General features: G+C 41.3%; 1 protein-coding gene across 1 annotated transcript in view; it reads right to left on the bottom strand.

Moving 5' to 3' along the window:
• Window positions 1-2,999: 2,999 nt before the first annotated feature.
• Window positions 3,000-19,942, bottom strand: part of LOC308307108 (cullin-1-like) — a 53,323-nt gene continuing 36,380 nt past the window's right edge. The window contains exons 14-22 of the mRNA XM_080752252.1: window positions 17,970-18,087; window positions 16,586-16,662; window positions 14,431-14,549; window positions 12,865-12,970; window positions 8,419-8,466; window positions 7,274-7,356; window positions 5,802-5,907; window positions 4,990-5,103; window positions 3,000-4,211 (exon numbers count right to left, since the gene is read on the bottom strand). Coding sequence (XP_080608378.1) covers window positions 4,131-4,211; window positions 4,990-5,103; window positions 5,802-5,907; window positions 7,274-7,356; window positions 8,419-8,466; window positions 12,865-12,970; window positions 14,431-14,549; window positions 16,586-16,662; window positions 17,970-18,087 — 852 coding nt within the window. The 3' untranslated portion in view covers window positions 3,000-4,130. The remainder of the gene's footprint in view (window positions 4,212-4,989; window positions 5,104-5,801; window positions 5,908-7,273; window positions 7,357-8,418; window positions 8,467-12,864; window positions 12,971-14,430; window positions 14,550-16,585; window positions 16,663-17,969; window positions 18,088-19,942) is intronic.

Raw genomic sequence — 19,942 nt, 5'->3', positions numbered from 1 at the left:
AAGCCTAATCGTTAGACTCAGCCATGAGGCCTGAGTTGAAGTCCCAGTTGATCTGTGGTTCAATGCTGGGGTGTTTAACTTTACCAACTAAGAGCTAACATACTAAAGAACACTTCAACATTACTAAGAGATGTTGTGTGTGACTGAATGGTGTAGTAGTCTAATTATCACACTCACAGCACATAGATTCCATTTTCAAATCAGCAGTTTAATTTAATTTTAATAATTGAAGATTAACATACAATTGGACTAAAATAAGGCTGAAGAATGTGTCTGAGAGGTGGTGTGATGGTTTAAGCACCTGTTTTTATGTGCAACCAGTCCTTGTTCAAATCCCACGCCTCCTGTTATTCCAAGAGTTTCAACTTAACTTTACTAACTGAAGGCAATCATATAAAATAACTCTTGAATAGTAAGAGACAACTGCATTAAACAAACTGAGTTCAAGTGTAGATGTCTAATGTTCTCAGAGATTCCATGATCAAATCCCAGGCATCATGGTAATTAATTGCTATATTTTTGGCATAACATAGAGAAGACAGAATATCACTGGTTTTCATGAGTTACTTGGGCTACAGCCATCTAAACACATCAATTTCAATCCAAAAGGCAAAAGCCATAATTCAATGTTGCACAAAGACGTTGTTATGATGTATTTTCTACAATAGCATTCCTCTCTGTCCACTGGGGGGCGCACACAATCAGCGTACGGATACCGTCCATACGACGTCTGATCAGGACGTCCATACGACGTGGAAGTCTCTGCGCACACAACCAGCGGGGGGACGGTCGTCCTACCAGGACGTCCATACGACGTCTCTGCGACGTCATCCCAACACGCATTTTTCGCTGCTTGGTCAGGGAAAACATGCACAAAAATGACAAAATTCAACAGAACACAAGAAAATATATATCATTATCTGTTAAGAAGTTTTGGGGGGAAGACCCCCAGACCCCGGTTGAGGAGTTCCACGCACCCCCCAAAAAAGAAATCTCCTGGATTCTGACAGTCCAATATTTGGCAACCCTGCGTGGGACATATAGGCCTATAGCGGTCATGGTGGCTTGCAGTGTAAAGACATGAGTATACATGTTCCCACGGTCGTAGGTTCAAATCCTGCATTGTGAAGACTGATGTCCATGTTAGTCTTCAAAAGAACCCAGGATCTGTGGACCAGAGAGAAATAGTGTCTCTTGATGTTACATTACATCACAGGTTTATTTACGGAGTACGTTTTTGAAGGATTATATTTCAACCTTCTATGCTTCAGAGAGAATGTCCTTAGGAGGATTTGAACCCACAACCTCTTGCTCACATACACAGTGTCTTAACTCAGGGACAGGGAGTCACCAGGCAGTCACCATGCTCTCGGTTTGAACTCACAACCTCTGGCTCACATAGGGGCCTTTTCTTATTTTAGTTTTGACATTGAGTTGTGAGTTTTGAACATAGATTCTTCAGCTAATAAACCACTCTCATATCGCTTGCGCCACAAGGGCATGGAAGCTACACAGAACACGAGAACCAAATAGTTGACCTATCACCTATGGGGATGCACCCATAGGGAAATTCTTGGCCGATACAGATATTTAAAATAACAATTTAGCCGATACCAATGGTGCATGCGGTTTCAGATTTCGGTTGCACCATTATTGACATTTTTGCAATCAGACCTCCAAATCTTCAACTCAAGAAATGTTTTACTTGTTTATTTTCATATTGTCCCTTTTAAATTCAACTCAATCATATAAAGAAATGAGCCATCACATCAATGGCCCTCATTGGTTGGTCCAAACCAACATAAGGTTTAAGTGTATAGAGGGTATCATTTATTCTAAAGTAAAATATTCTAAAATGACAATTGAAGGACTTTTTAAACACCTCTAAAATGACAAATTAAACTTTGGCCAGCAGAAATTGTGAAAATAGCAGATCTACATGCTCACAACGCGCTGCGAGGCGTTACATGCTCACAACGCGGTGCGAGGCGTTGTGAGCATGTAGATCTGCCATTTTCCCAATAGAACGGTGTTATACAAAATGTAATGCCTCAACTCTTAGTGCTCGTCAGGGTGGGTGGGGGGTGGGGTCCCCCGTTATGATTATTTTGGGGGTCGCGGCCTGAAAAGGTACTTCTACATTCCTGAAAGGAGGATTTTGAATGTTGAATTCTTGACTTTTTACCAGACCCATGGGTTTCATAACAACTGCAAATGTACAGCAGGAATGAGAGTTCAACAGACAACCTGTTACCTGAGGCCTACAGTCTACAGAGCCAAAGAATCCAGATCAACTTGTTTTCTGGGAGTTTCCCATGGTTTCCTCATTCCTCCTTTTGGAAATGTAAGACTTTAAATGAAGAGGGCTCGAGTCCAAACCTTTCTTCAGGTATACTGAGATAAGATCCTCTCTGTAAACGTTACACAAAAAATGGTTACCCAAAATACCACGGAGGTTACTATAACTGTCACCCATATAAAAAAATATGTTTTTATTCTTAACCAAAGGGGGGGTGGAGACTCCAATATATATTTGTAATGTATGTCTGGAATATCCTTAAAGGAGTAGTTCACCCCAAAAATGATTTTTTTCTTTTGATTACTCATGCCATGGAGACTTGAATTCAATTATATTTTTTAGTTTTTTGTCACATTCCTAAGACAATAATATGATTCCAATAGATTTACCTCCATTGATTCCGGATGGGGACCCAAATGCATTTGGGTCCCCATCCGGAATCAGTGGGGGTAAATTTACTATTATCACATTTGTGTCTTAGCAATGATACAAATACAAAAAGATATTATTGAACTCAAGTCTCCATGGGGTGAGTAATCAATAGAAAGAAAGTCATTTTGGGGGTGAACTACTCCTTTAAGATTCAATCTTTAGTTGTACACATTACAATTAGGTTAAAATCTAAATGTGGTCAAAACCCCTTTAAAAACAGCCTGATAAAAAAAAAATAAGAGTCCGAGGAGAGGCAAGCATAGAGAAACCTTTACTTTTTAATTATCACACATTTAGAAAATGAACCACACTGTACAAATGTTGTCCACCTTGCAGCAATAATACAGGTGACATACTGTACGCGCATGATCCCAACTGACCTCAAGCCCTTACAGACCCGCCCGCAAAACAGAAAACGAGACGATCGATTTTTCTCAACTTCAACCGACAACGGAGTTAAAGCTAGTAGGGGGCAAGGTCTCTTGACTCGCTCCGTTGTCAGATGTCTGGTCAGGTCTGTTCAAGTGCCCAGGGTTGGGGGGAAACGAGGGGTGGGCTTGGGGATGTGGGGAGGAGGGGGTTATGGGGCAGTTTGGGATCAGGCAGCAGCAAGTCTATGGAGGGGTAGAAGGGTCATCATCATAGCTCTCCCCTTAAACACCCAAACAAGCACTCACCACGAGTCCTGCATGGTTCAGTCACATACATAAATTACATTTGAAACAGAGTACAGTCTTATGCCTTTCATCTCATTCCAGTGGGTTGTCTAATATTGTAGGACTGCGTCTCTCTGCTGGCAGTCGGGAGCTCCGCGCGGTCAGCTTTTTGTTTTCCTGATTTTCCACGCCGTTGCCATGATGCAGGTAGGCTGTAGCATGCAGTAACACCCACCCCCACCCACCCCCATTTTTTAATAAGATGCAGTACCTCCTCATTGGCTGTAGGCTAAATTCATTAAGGTTTGCGCTATGCAACAAAGGATGGGAGGAAGTTAAGTCTTTCTCTTTTTGCTTTCTTACAAGTGTCTGGTTCATATATACATTATGAAAACACAGCAGGAGGTGTTGGTTGGTGTCTTGTTTGAGTCCTATAGATCCACTTTAAGTTTTGCCTCAAAAGGACGGGTGAGTTTATGTCGTTTCTCCTGAACTTCCCGGGTCGGACAGGGGAGGTCTCCATGGCCGGGGGGATCATCATAGTTCATCCCTGCGCCCCTGTCACTTCCATGGCTGTCATTCTGATTGGGTTACATCCTCGCACACACAACCACCCCCCCCCCCAATAAGCTGCAAGCAACATGTCCGTCATCACGTCAGAGGGATTCACACTTTATTACTCAGACATTAAAAAAAAGAAAAACTAATAAAAATAAAATAAAAAGTAGGGGAAGGGCTGATGTTTAGGCCAGGTAGCTGTATGTGTCTTTCTCTCCATCCACTCGCTCCAGGTATTCCTTCTCAATCAGGATGTCGATGCATTTCTGACCAATGGAGGGAAAACGAGAGACAAGATATCAGAGGATATTTGAATAATATATATTATTTTCTTAGGAATGCGACAAACACAACAAAATATGATTAACTCAAGTCTCCATGGCGTGAATAATCAATAGAAAACGTCATTTTGGGGGTGAACTACTACTACGATACACGCATTCGCCCACGTTAAAAGGTAAGAAAATCGCGGCATATAAAACACGAAAATCTTATCTCAGTCAACGAGTTGAAACGTACGTTTTTCAGAAAACCATTAGAATTTAGAAGATATTTTTAGAAAAATAATTTAATTAATGGGTTAAAATATTACTTGACAGGCTCTGGGTTAAATGTAGGGCTGTCACGATATGACATTTTACATGACGATTAATTGTCACTCAAATAATTGGTCGATTAACGATTTAATTGTGTTTTTGTCGTTGACAATTACATTTCTGTTTAGCTTTTAGGCTTTGAAGTTGCACATGGCAGATATGACACATAACCTAAATATACAAAGAAATTACTGACATATTTGACAACCTTATACTTAAAAAAGAACATTGATAGTGGAAATAGCCGATCTACAAGTTCACAACGCGTCGCGATGCGACGCGTTGTGAGCTTGTAGATCTGCTATTTCCACTATTTTTGTCTTTAAAAACATGGAAACGATTATGACTACAGGTATTATGAAAAATAATCGCGATTAGACAATTATGTAATAATTGTGACAGCCCTAGTTAAATGCTGTATAAGGTGTGTGTGTGTGTGTGATTTTACCTTGATAACAGGGACTCTGGGTTTGAAACGGGAGGACAGCTGGTTCAGGACTTCAGCCAGAAGCTGCTGATGTTTCAGCATCTTCCTCATCTTCATGATCCTTACAATAGCAGCCTGAACGCACGCACGCACGCGCACGCACACGCACACACACACACACACGCACGCACACACACACACACACACAGAACATAAGACAACATTTTAACCTCTGAACCTGACTTTGTGAGTTACGAGATACATTTTCAGGGTTCCCACACATCTTTACCAATTCATTTCCAAAACTTTTCCCAAACTTTTCCAGAATATTTAACCCGATTTCCAGGACTATATAACAATAATTCAGCTCAATAACGAGTCGCTTACTCCTATGCGCAATGCCTAAAGACAGGTAGTGTATGCCAGTGGTTCTCAACCTTTTCAGGCCGTGACCCCCAAAATAATCATATTTTAACTGGGGACCCCAGCACCCTGACGAGCACTAAGAGTAGAGGAATTTTGTATAACACGGTTTTATTGTGAAAATAGCCGATCTACATGCTATTTTCACAATTTCTGCCTCTAATATTTGACAATTTGGCCAATGTTTAATTTGTCATTTCAGAGGTATTAACAAAATCAATAACCAAAGACAATGCACAGCTATTTTTCCAGGACCTTCCAGGACCCTTGATCAATTCCAAAACTTTTCCAGTACTGGAAAAATATGTTTCTAATTTCAAAATATTTCCAGGAATTTCATGACCGTGGGAACCCTGCATTCTAATAAAACAGAATCACAGACAGACAGACAGACAGACTGAAGGACACACCTGTATGAGCAGCTTGCGGTCCTCCTCTATGTTCTTGTGTGTCGTCTCCTGTTCCTGTTTCTGTTCAGTCTTCATGGGGACATTGATGTTCACCCTTAATTTCTTACTGCATTCGGACAAAAACACTAATTACTATAAATACTGAAAACACGCTGTTTCGGTGTGTATCAGTTCAGTTTTTATATACTCTATATTTTCAGTTTGGAAAATAACATCAACAAGAACAAGGAAAGAAAAAAATAGTAGATCTACATGCTCACAACGCCCCGCATTGCGAGGCGTTGCGAGCTTGTAGATCTGCTATTTTCAAAATTTCTGCCTCTAATATTTGTTCTAAGACAGGAAATAAAATGATAATAATAATAAGTGATATGACAGTCAGCTTAGGTGGTTCGGGCATCTAGTACGGATGCCCCCCGAGCGCCTTCCTAGGAAGGTCCTCGATGAGCGTCCCACTGGGAGGAGACCCCGTGGCAGACCAAAGACCAGATGGAGGGATTATATCTCCAAACTGGCTTGGGAACGCCTCGGTATACTCCCTGAGGGAGTGGAGGAAGTTGCTCAGGATAAGGAAATCTGGAGGTCTCAGTTGGAACTGTTACCCCCGCGACCCGATTCCGGATAAGCGGTTGAAGATGGATGGATGGATGGATGACAGTAATAGTAATTATAGTAATAAACAAGACTTGCTAGTGGTAGCGCTGCGCCTGCTCTACAACCAACCGGACTAGAGTGTTTGGAACTGACATTGGCATCCTTCGAGGCCCACACTCTAACTAGTAAATAAGTGGATATTTTGGCCAAAGGGTAGCGTTTATCCTGCAATCTGTCTATTCAATTATGCGATATCTTGTGTGCAAAATAAAGCAATAAGCTTCTATTATGAGGGGCTGGAAGAGGCAAGAGGCACTGGATTCTCGGCTGCAAGGCTAAGTAGCTGGGCTAGTGATTTATATAAGCTGTTCTAAGGAGTAGATTATAGTGTCTTTTATCATGTCTACTAAATGGAAACCAGCCAATCAGAACCAAGAATTGGGACTATCGGGGTGGCGCAAAAGTAAAGACCATTGGGTCATTCAAAATGGTTATTGTTCATTGACCGTGTGAATTAAGCTAATTAGCTAATTACATGGGAAGCCGCACATTAGAGTGAAATATCTTAAGTGGACATTTTGGCTAAAGGGTGGGACTAGAGGAAGGGGTAGAAGAATCAGCAGGGTTCATCCTCAATGGAATATGAAGGTGCACAGTGAAGTCCAAACAGACAGTCCTTAGAGCTCCATTGCTAGTGCAGCTAAAACATTTCACCTGAATGTCATTCTAAAGTGGCAAGGTGAAAGGTTTGGTGTCAAATGGAATGGGGAGTCGGCGAGAGAAAAAGAGTAAAAACAAGTAAAAGAAAAGAATATGTACAGTACAGAGAAAGTGATAATATGTAAGTAGAGAAACAAGTACAAATTGTTAAATCTCACTTCTTGTATCCGAGGAAGAGTTTGATGAGTGTTTCTGGTTTAAAGTCCACTTCATCTACGTTAGCGTTCTCATCCTCCAGGACCTGGTGGGAGAAATGAGAACATAATGCTGTATATAGCCATCTATAAATTGTGTCTGTAGTGCAGGGGTGGGCAACTTTGATGGTGAGGGCCACTATATTTCCATCTTTACTCCAGAGGGCCACATTGCATATTGCTATGGCCTACTTTGTCATTCTAGTATCTCATACAAAACGAAGCAAAAATAGCAGATCTACAAGCTCAAAAACGCATCGCGCTGCGATGCGTTTTGAGCTTGTAGATCGGCTATTTTAGCTTATTTTGAATTGGAATCTCTGAATATTTTTTTGTTATTTTTTAATTGGAATCCTGAAATGTAACATTTTGATTTAATTTCAATCGCATTTAGTTATATACTCATGTTAACTTTATGAACCTAAATACAAATACATTGGACATAAAAAAATACATTTTAATACTACTATACTAGTCATTAAGCTACTAATATAGACATACAGATTTAAAACAGGTCATATTTGGAACTGTAACAGCTGAGATAAATATCAGTATTCCCGTATTAACCTGGGGGCCGCATAAAGTGAAGGTGGGGGCCGCATGTGGCCCCCGGGCCGCCAGTTGCCCATGTATGCTGTAGTGTATTCGGGCACCGCCCAACCGCTCAAACTTGGCAAGAGTGTCTCATGACCTGGAGGTGTGCAATGGTAAGTGGGATGTCTGTATGTGTCTGCAGGTCTGTGCAGTCATTACTGTACACGTGCCACCACACACAAATAAAAAACTGTAAAATCGCTAAAATGATATAAAGCAGTAAATGAAAAAAATTACGCTCTAAGTACTATCTATTCTAAAACATAAACATTATTGTAAAAACAGCTTAGAAAATCAAACATTTGGATCAGATTTTCATTTTTGGGTAGAAAATTCTTCAGTCCTTGACCATATTCTCCACATTGTCTGGTTTATAGATTAGAACTGAATGAGACTAAGGTAGTGTTTACATAAAGCACTGTGCAGGGTTCAGTAACGTAAAAGCGGACGTCATTCTATGCTGCACTAAGAGACAACAAATATTTATAAAAAAAAAAAAATACAATCACACTCACCAGCAGCTTGGATTTCAACAATATCTGCAACACCTGTGTAAGAATGTCCTGAAATACAAATGAAAAGCAGTTTAAACAATAAATGTAAAGTTGACGGGCAATTGATTTTGGCTAGAAGTACAGTAAATTGTGAGAGAAATCGCTACATCACATTGGGCAAGCAACGGTACAAGTAGAATCTTTTTTTCTTCTTCTATTCAAATATGTGACCTCCATTATTATTTCTCTTTTCTAAAGAATTATTAAAAATAAAAGAAAAAGGTTATTGAAAAAACACGGTCTGCTCACGTATTAGGAGGGTATTATGAGTCACCAGAAAAAATAATGTGTGTTTTTAATGAATCTATCATGGTTAAAATGGAGTTTGAAGTTACAATAATACAGTATCTGGCTTAAAGTCCTGTTCGCAATTTGGTGTTAGGGGAGTTTCTCACCTGAACTGAGTCAGTGGGTCCCTAGACATGATAAATCACCGAGGTGCTCGTCCGCCATAGTGCCACGAATGGCGCAATGGCCATATCAAATATGGCTGCCATCGGCTATGATGAAAATCCAACTTTTCTGTTTTTGGGTGTATATGCACATGTAATATCTCTATTTGGACTAATTGTGGTGTGGGGAATTCATTTCTGATATTGTTTTGACCATTTTGGGTGATTTGGACCTCAAAAGGTCATGGTCAAGGTCATTTTGCTATTCCGAAGACCGTGGGCCATAACTTGGCCATTGTTAGGAGTAAAAACAGGTGCAGTAGGTCTAAATCAACTAATGCTGACATGTATAATTCATTTCTGACATTGTTTTGACCATTAAGGACCATCTTGTCTTTGAAATATCAAGGTCAATGCCATTTTTCAAAAACGATTTTGTTCATTACTTGCACTTTTATAGTATTTTTTGTAAGTTTGTTACTATTTTATAGTAAGTTTGTTTTGTTTATAACAAAAGACATACTAGTGAGAAATACAACAAGTAAACATCCACATTTAACTTTAAAGGGGGGTTTAAAATGGGTGTTTAAATGAGCAAATAAGACTATTTACGAATAAAAGTGACAAATAAAATTACACAACGAAATCAAACACAAAATTAAATAACAATTTCCCTCAAAGTGCACCATATTGTGATTGTGTGCATACAAGTTAGTATGAGGTGTTTTTACAGGATGGATTTGTCATTGTTCCATGGCAAAATATGATGCACAGAACTCCATCAGTGTCGAGTGTCTTGCTTCAGACATGGCAGGAGTGTACTAAAGTCAAAGTGCTCCTTCCATCCATCAGAGCTTGACATTGACTTTTTGAGGCAGTTGTCCTTTGGACAAGTATATTTCCCATTCACTTGTCCGGGGACAAAAGTCACTTGTCCGGATAAAAATGTCATACATTGAAATAATAACAAAAGGACGGCTAATGACCCCCCTTGCTCCCTCCACTCCATAGTATGGGCACTTGTCCCGGAAAACAGGACAAGCCTTTATGTGATTCCCTGTTCCATTGGTTCTAGTCTTTCCTCAGGTTACTTGGCTGTTGCAAGCAGGTGGCAAGAAATGCGCTAGAAAGGTGCCTTGTTGGTCTCAGCAGTTGTACTTCTCTGCTACCAATACTGTGTTCTGTCAAGGTCTTTGCCTCTCCAAAGTTTGTTAGATATTGTACGCGGTCAGAAGCCATAACTACATGTTTAATCCTCACCTGGCCCATGCAGTCATCTCCTGTCTCCAAGGCATATGTGCCTTGATCACTGTCTTGGCTAGTGGTGCTCCAAGATGAGACTGCTTGATGCAGTGGAAGTGAGTCTCACCAGTGCCATACTGCTGCCAGATCTCCTTCATCCCCAGTGCTTGGAAATATGGGGTGTAGTATAGCAGTAATGTGAAGGAGACAACAACTGTCTGCGGTCTGCTCATAGTTCCGACATCCCATTATTCTGACCATTAGGTTAGTGAAGGTTAGGGATAGGCTTAGTTATAATGGAGGCTGTACATGCACCAGGTGTCAGCCTCCTCAATCCTATTCAAGATGTCTGCGATCTCTTCTCCACTAGCGACATCATCAACAGAGACAACAGAGCTGATAATGGTAAATGGACTGCATTTACAGTATATAGCGCTCTTCTCCAAAGCGCTGTACAATGTATTTCACATTCGCCCATTAACACACACATTCACACATACATTCTCACCATGAAACCATGCAAGGTGCTCATCGGGAGCAGTTAGAGGTTCAGTGTCTTGCTTAAAGGGGAAGACCACCAATTTTCAATATTGAACTATGTCATTAATATACCTTAGAGGAGTTTGTGTGGAAATAAAAAAAAGTTCCCCCTATTCTGTGTTGCCTAGAACTGGAGGATTGATTTTGGGGTTTGTATTGCAAATTACAACTTGATGACATCACACATTGTACTTTAGCAGGATAAGCAGGAGGCAGCCGTTCTACCTACATCGCCACAAGCTTGAATGGACACCATATTCCGAACACACAGCTGGAGAGCTGTTTGTTCTCCTCAGACACCCAGAATTTGTAAAGTTGATGAGGGATGGGTGCGTCTGTCGACTCTGTTATCTCTGATGATGAGTGGCTCCCTGCAAAAGGGACTGGAGGTGAAGAGATCCCAAAGATTGAACTAGATTGAGGAGGCTGTCACCAAGCTGCTGGTACATGTGGAGTCAACTGGCCCCATTATAACTAAACCTACCCATAACCCTAACCTAATGGAGGGAATAATGGGTCGCCAGGATTATGAGTGGACCCCAGAGAGTTGTCGTAGTGATACTTCCAAGCACTGGGGATGAAGTAGATCTGGTAGCAGTATGGCACTAGGTGTGCAGCGGCACATGCTTCTACAGCATCAAGCAGTCTCTCATCTTGGAGCACCACAAGACAGTGATCAGGGGACATATTATGCCTTGGAAACTGGAGATGACTGCATGGGCCAGGTGGGGACTAAGCATGCAGCTATGGCTTCTGACCGAATACAATATCTAACAAACTTTGGAGAGGCAAAGACCTTGACAGAACAAGACACAGCATTGGTAGCAGAAAAGTACAACTGCTGAGACCAACAAGGCACCTTTCTAGTGCATGTCTTGCCACCTGCTTGCAACAGCCAAGGAACCTGAGGAAAGACTAGAACCAATGGAACATGGATGGATGCAAGGAACACTTCGACACTCGAGGATATGGCTGCCTTGCTGATGGATATCGGTGCATCATATTTTGCCATGGAACAATGGCAAATACATCCTGTAAAAACACATCATACTGACTTGGATGCACACAATCACAATATGGTGCACTTTGAGGGAAATTGTTATTTAATTTTGTGTGTGCTTTAGTTGTGTGATTTTATTTGTCACTTTTATTCGTAAATAGTCTTATTTGCTCATTTAAACACCCATTTTAAACCCCCCTTTAAAGTTAAATGTGGATGTTTACTTGTTGTATTTCTCACTAGTATGTATTTTGTTATAAACAAAACAAACTTACTATAAAATAGTAACAAACTTATAAAAATACTATAAAAGTGCAAGTAATGAACAAAATCGTTTTTGAACAATGGCATTGACCTTGATATTTCAAAGACAAGATGGTCCTTAATGGTCAAAACAATTTCAGAAATGAATTATACATGTCAGCATTAGTTGATTTAGACCTACTGCACCTGTTTTTACTCCTAACAATGGCCAAGTTATGGCCCACGGTCTTCGGAATAGCAAAATGACCTTGACCATGACCTTTTGAGGTCCAAATCACCCAAAATGGTCAAAACAATATCAGAAATGAATTCCCCACACCACAATTAGTCCAAATAGAGGTATTACATGTGCATATACACCCAGAAACAGAAATGTTGGATTTTCATCATAGCCGATGGCAGCCATATTTGATATGGCCATTGCGCCATTCGTGGCACTATGGCGGACGAGCACCTCGGTGATTTTTCATGTCTAGGGACCCACTGACTCAGTTCAGGTGAGAAACTCCCCTAACACCAAATTGCGAACAGGACTTTAAGCCAGATACTGTATTACAATGGGTGTGTATGTGGAGAGGGCCTGGGCGTGTTGGAGCTGGTAACATTTACATCAAATATCTAAATACTGAATGAAGCAAATTAAAAACTGTTCAGGGTGTTCATACAAGCCTGATTAGACCTAAAAGTTTTTTTGAAAGTGGAATATCCCTTTAAAGGCGGACTAGACAGCATTTGACCACTAGATGTCGCACCTTTACAACATGTGACCTCCATTATTAGTGATACTTTAATTTATCTTTTCTAAATTATATATCTTAGATAAAAGAACACGTAATAATAAAATACAGAACATATCTTTTTACCCCCCCCCCCCCCTCCCCCCAAAGCAATATATTTTCTTCCTGAAACATCCAAATTGTGTTTTGATCTGATAGATAAGGTTAGCGGTAGATAAATAGATAGTCTTACTGTTTTGATCTGTGTGCTGTCAGTGAGCTGCTGGACGGTGTACATGTCCTCTGTGTTGAACTGGAGCAGGATGGCCATCTGGAATGTAGAGGCCTGCAGAGTGTACCTGCAAACACACACACCCCGTTATTGTGGCATTTTGATATTTACCAATGCCACAATGTTTTACCTCAAATGTTGCATGGCGGACTAGACAACATTTGACCACCAGTAAGACTCCCTAATCCCGAGATAAGCGACCGTCAGGTCACAGTATACACAAAGAGGCCTGTAAGTGGCATTGGTTCCACCCACCAAATAAAGTTTCGGCCAATCAGAGGAGGGGGCGGGGCAAAGTTAAACCAATTAAGGTGAAGGACTCTTAATCAAGTCAATTGACACCACCCACAAGTTTGTACGACAAACGGCTGATGAGTAAAGCCAAATAAAGTTTTGGCCAATGAGGGGAGGGGGTGGGGCAAAGTGAAACCAATGTGTGAAGGACTGTTGGAGCAGCAGGAGTCGGTGGTCTCCGGGAATTCCCTGTGAGTAGCCCAGTTGGGGTGTTGATTTGGTCATTTTTGCACTATTTGGTGGCGGTGAAGGGGGTCCCTGGGGGTCCGTGGAGGTCCGGGGGTCCTGAAGGTTGTAGCTTGGCAGGCAAGGAGTGTGTGTGGAAAAATTCACATGGATAGGGGCAACGATGGCGGAGATATGAGTAGGGCAAAAGTGTGACGTGACAGACAGACAGACTGACTGACTGACTGACGGACAGACAGCCGGTGGAGGTTTTGGTAGTAAATGCGACCTAACGGTCGCAACTAGATGTCGCACTTTTACAACACTGCTGATACAGAAGTGTATTTGTTTTAAATAAAACATAATACAGTACATACACAATACAATACAATTCCGGTGGTTCTCAAACCTTTTCATTTCAAGGACAACCATGAGGGCCGATTCATACTCCACTTTTAGAGACAAATTTATTTCGGTTCGGCTCTGTCTAAACTACATTGTGATTAGGGGCGGCATAGCTGAATTGTTAGGGAGCCCGCCTGGGGAACCAGAGAGCCTGGTTGTCCCTGGTTCGATTCCAGGCCAGGGTAGCAATGTCGATGTGTGTCCCTGAACAAGACTCTTCTTAACCCCTAATTGCTCACACACTCCTTGTGGGCAGCGAATCGGCTGGGTTGGGCTGAAAATACTTAATTTCGAGGGGTCATTAATTCGGCCGTTCGGTGCCACCGAGATTTTGTGACTCCCCGAACCGAACCGAAATAAATTAGTCTCTAAAAGTGGAGTATGAATTGGCCCTAACTCTGAGAGTGTACAAATGGAACCATTTGGAACCCCCTCAAGTAACCCAGAGGGAGCCTGGACCCAACTTTGAGAACTAGCACACATGTATTATACTGTATGTATAATTGAATAAAAAATAAATAATGAAGGCAAAAATGACCGTAGAAATCGTTAAAGGGAACCGCTAAGGAATCGTAACGTTAAGAGGGAATCATTAAGAAACCGGAATCGTTAAAATCCTAAAGGATGCCAACCAATGTGGCATTGCATCATAACAGTACGTACCTGTTCTTAAAGCAGTTGGTGACCAACTCTCCTTTAGACAGGTGGTAGAGCCAGGTGAGTTTACGGCCACTGTGTCTGCTGGCGTAGAACGCTGTGAACCGCTGGTAGCTCCGCTCCAACTACACACGCACAGGGATCAAAGCAAAAACAATTACTTAAAACGCGTGTCTTAGACTAGACCGCTCCAACCTGTGATTTGTGAAAATACCATGAAAGGAACAATTAGCACAATATGTAGAAGTTACTGATATTTAGGTATTGATCTATCTTGAAAGCAACCTACAGCCGTCAACCAAACAGATGAAGAAATTACAGGTTGAGGCTTCAACTTTGTTTTTTTTACAACAAGGGTTCATATTTTAGATTGTAATTAGAGAAAAGAAAAGATGAGTGTTCAAATATTTTCATTTACTGCTTTCTATTATTTTAGCGATTTTAGTCTTTTGATTTCAGTGGGCATGCGTATAAGTGGTTAAATATGTCTTTTTAGACACAATAAGCCGGCAATTTCTTTTTACTAATTATAACAGCCCCCATAAGTCACATCTGCCCATGAAAGATTGCGGTGCATCTTGGGAATGGGCTTATTTTGTCTAAAAAGACATATTTAGCCACTTGCCCCAACCTGGGGGCATGCACAACAATCGAAATAGTTAAAATCACTAACACAATAGAAAGAAGTAAATGAAAACATTTTAACATTCATCTTTTCTTTTTTCTACTCTAAAATATGAACCCTTGTTGTAAGAAAACAAAGTTGTCCTTTAATCTTTTTTTTTGTGGAGTTTTATGGAAGATGCGTAATCTGAACATGTATTTCATTGCTAGTTTGACACATTCGAATACTCTTCTTATAAGAATGACTGAAATCATGGCGACAGAGGAGAAAGAGAGATGAGGATTGATAGAAGGCAGGCAGACTAATATCAGAGGATGAATTCATATCTCTAATTCATTCTCCTCAGAATAATAAAAAAAGACTAGTTCTTAACTCATTTCCTGCTATCCCCGTCGAAACCGGAGATTTCCCGCTGTACATATGCCCATAGATCCCGGAAATGTAATTAGCTTTAATCATTATGAAACAATTAAAAGTATGATCGCTGTATATAGCCGATTCTGACTCTTTAGGCCCGCGTCCTAATTGTATCCGTATTTCCTGTTTTGACTGGATCTAGGTTTCCATATCCGGTCTGAGGCATTGTAAACAAAGGAGCTGCACGGCCATAACATGGTATTTTTTCACGCTGATTTTTTTTATTTGGAAGCTGTTTGATTCTTTTACCCGCCTGGCATATGATCTGCGTACATATCGTCTGCTATGTGCGCGGCGTGCCCTCGCAGGAACATAGTGCACAGCTCTGCGTTTTACATGAGTTGTTCTGTAAACAGCGGCAGATACAGCCTGACAATGGACATTTCTTTTTCCAATGGGATTGTTTTTTTTTCGAAAGCTGCGGTCCGGTCTGCAACGCTGGCACATGTTACATGCACAGATCGTGCGCAATGCGTGCACATGCCCACGTTAAAGGGTAAGGACAATTTGGCAGTTGCTGAGTTCAGGCTATGTTTAAAATGGCAGAGAAAAAGTTAATAGCGATGTCATTAGAATTATTGAATGCTTTAACCAGTGAAAAATAGCAGATATACAAGCTCACAGCGCGGCACCGAGTGCCGCGCTGCGAGCTTGTAGATCTGCTATTTTTTTTTATCATTTTGGGGGTCCTTCACATGAAAAGGTTTGAGCACCACTGACATAGTAGTCTCTCAAGAACAGACTAACTGAGCTCCAGTTAAGTGAAAAGGACCTTTTCTTTGACGATGGCTGGCCAGATTGCCGACATAGAAACCTAGGTTTTTTTCCAAAAATCTTAGAAGGATTCAAAAGACACTTATAGAATCGGGTCAAAATTCAAATGTTCACGATTTTTCAAAAATAGCAGATCTACAAGCTCGCAGCGCGGCACTCGGTGCCGCGCTGTGAGCTTGTATATCTGCTATTTTTTTTATATTTAAAGCATAAAATATTGCGTCATAATGTGTTCAGGCCGGAACAACACTAAACAAAACAGTCTGTATGCAGGCTCATACTGTGCATGCGTGACAGCAGCATTATTGATCATTTGTGTGCTTGTGTGTGGGTGTTGGGTTTCACCTCGGAGGGCAGGGCGAAGGTACAGGACTGCTGGAAGGGCCAGGATCCAGAGCTCAGGACCTGGATGCTGAAGTCCACTGAAAACAAACAATGCACGCGCACACACACAAATAGGGCTGTCACAATTATTACATAATCGTCTAATCGTGATTATTTGACATTATCGCAATTATTTTGTCATAAATCGTCATAATCGTGAATGTTGAAAAATGTCTGAAATAGTGGAAATAGCAGATCTACAAGCTCACAACGCGTCGCATCGCGACGCGTTGTGAGCTTGTAGATCGGCTATTTCCACTATCAAAGTTATTTTTTAAGTAGTAAGTTGTCAAATATGTCAGTCATTTCTTTGTATATTTAGGTTATGTGTCATATCTACCATGTACAACTTCAAAGCCTAAAAGCCAAACAGAAATGTAATTATCAACGACAAAAACACAATTAAATCGTTAATCGCCAATTATTTGAGTGACAATTAATCGTCATGTAAAATGTCATATCGTGACAGCCCTACACACAAAATACATCAGCAGCTCATCAACCATTGTTCAGAGGTCTTATAATCTATCCAACTAGTTCAGGGGTCTTCAACGTTTTCAGGCCAAAGACCCCTTAGTTGAGAAATGGATGAAGCAGGGACCCACACAACCTGTTTCCAAATAGTTTCATTGTTTGACAGCACAATTATTAGTGTATGTTGGATCCATGTCAATTTGTGTTTTCAGATATTTAACCACTTGAACCCATCAATACTTAATAAACTTGACCTTTCACTCTGTACAAAGTCTACTCTTTTTCCCCACTACACCAAAGCTCTTTGCCAAAAATAGAAGATCTACAAGCTCAACGCCTTGCAGATCTTCTATTTTTGGCTACATTTCTCAGAAGGGTTCAATATGAAAATTATGAAAAAATAAAATATATTTATATATATATCACTCAAAGATTTGGAGGACCCCCTATAGTAACTGAGGACCCCCTAGGGGTCCCTGACCCCATGTTGAAGACCCTTGAACTAGTTGGCTACAGCTGGCTTTTAGGATGTGCGTGTGCGCACGAGCGAGTGGACCATTATAGGCCAATGATTGGGACAAAAATTGGGACATTTCACTGCAGTCTCATAAACTAAAGCCCAAACCACACCAATGATTCACCTTTCAACATGAAACTACATGCAACTACTTGCAACCATTATCCCCAATGGCAGTTGCAAGGAGCCGCATTGGTGGGGTTGACCTTAAAACTGTTTTGTTGCAAGGAGTTACATGGCGAATCATTGGTGTGCCATTTATCCATTAGGTTTAGGGATAGGGTAAAAGTTAGGCATGTATCTGTTATTAATGTGATGAAAGTTGTGTTTGTTTGAGAGTGTTTGAGTACATACAGTCCAGTGGCTCTGAGTTGGACAGGTGTTTCTTGAACTGTTCGTTGAGGTCTTTGCTGACGCCTATATCTTGGAACATCCTCTGCAGTTTGGACGTGTACTCAAAGCCACACGCTTGCTGAAAAAGGACCAACACATACAGAAACGTTTGGGAAAATTAGACAACATCCCTGATGGTGACTTTTTCCAATTGCCTCCCCCATCATTGGCAATTCCCTCCATGTGTTACTGTGGTCCATGAGGTTCCCAACCTCCACAATTGGCTTGTGGAGGTTGTAGACAACCATGTGCGTCTTCTGATACACATAGAGTCACCAGACGCTCTTTTTTCATGAGTTTCACCAGGAGAGCATGAAGGTGTATTCACACTAGACGCGATAAAAGAAATGTGTTGCTCGTGGGAGCTGTCGCTCTATTCAACTGACATTTTGTGAATTTGGTCACGGCAGCATCAGCGATGCGTATTGTTACCAGTGTGTTTGTCAACCGAAGTAAAACAAGCACATGTGCGTAGCAGAGATGGTCAATTCTCTTAAGACAGATTTTCACAGTTTTCAATGAAAATCTATCAGCCGGATCGCTGTTCTGTGGAATAGAAGCTCTGCGAGGAGGCGGGCCCTTTTGCAGGAAGCAAGCAAATTAGCCTAAAAAGGGCACGGCCAAGCCTGATTTCCTGTTATTCAGACATTGAAATGAGCTTGCCTCCAGAGGTAAATTAAAATAAATATATATTTATAACCAAATGGGTTCCCAAATTGCCCTCTCAGTAGCCTAATGACCAGTGTTGTATCATTCATAATAGCTCTGTAAATCCACACAGAGCAACAACAACGTCCTTCCCAACTAGGTCTATAATCTATATTGGATGTTGCTCTGTACTGCTTAACCTCTGCGATTCCCACGTATTGCTCTATTCACGTCGATTCAGGGGTTAGACGTGAAATATTGCTTGATGTTGCTGACTTGATATTAAATGGTGTCGCGTCCGGTGTGAATGCACCTTAACGCACGTGGAGATTCATCATGAGGTTTCACACCATCTCCCCCGATCCCCCCCCTGCTGAACAGGTGCCCCGACCAGCCAGTAGGGGCCGCTAGTGCAGCGACAGGGACATGATCCTTCACCATCATCATCCCATCTGTGAACACTGAGGTGTGTTCCATTGTAGAGCGGTTGCGACCGGGGCGGGGGCCAGACAGTCTTGTATCGTATTAATTATCAACCAACAATATGGAATTTTACTCTTTATACTTGCACAATGACATGAAATGGGATATTTGATATTGTTGTCCTGTTATCTGACTTTTCCCTATGCGTATAACTACTTCATTTGTAACTGCAAATCGTTAAAAATAATTGAACTGGTTTGTTCCTTTTTCATTTTAAAATTCCTCCATGATGAATCAGACCATGCATATGATAATTTGTTTTTTCTGTGGAGGCTCCATGCTAAACTTAACCACTAGTAATCCTCCATTCATCTGTAGGATGCATAAGCGCTGGTAGGCTACTACTGGCCATATGCTTTGTACCATTGTTTTTTTTTCTTCTTCTTTTTGAATGGTTCAGCCATGATGAAGCAATTATTCCATGCATATGATAATTGCACTTTCAGTATGCTAAATCTGCCCACACCTGAAACGTACTGTCCAGTGTGTTTGTATTGTTTTTGAATGGCTCGGCCATCGTGAACGATAATGCCGGTCGATCTTCTCCCTCAGCGGACAAGGGCGATTCACCTGGCGCACTCACAAATGGATAGCGGATGCATTCCCTTGCACTTCGTGGGTCATTGGTGGTCGGGGAGCAACGCTCCATCTCCACTGACAGCGAGGCTAGGTGATCACGCAAAAGCTGGGAGAAGGAAGGCACAGTTCTCAGTCTCATCTACAAGCCCTGCTCATGTTTGGGACATGTCACAATGAGCCCTCGTTCACTTGACTTCCCCACAGTTCCAGTGGAACTGCAGCCA

This window comes from Nannobrachium achirus (genome assembly GCF_963921795.1).
Source record: "Nannobrachium achirus genome assembly, chromosome: 21".
In the NCBI taxonomy this organism is placed as follows: domain Eukaryota; kingdom Metazoa; phylum Chordata; class Actinopteri; order Myctophiformes; family Myctophidae; genus Nannobrachium; species Nannobrachium achirus.
The sequence above is the reverse complement of the archived record's forward strand: the minus strand, read 5'-3'. Positions and strand labels throughout refer to the sequence as shown.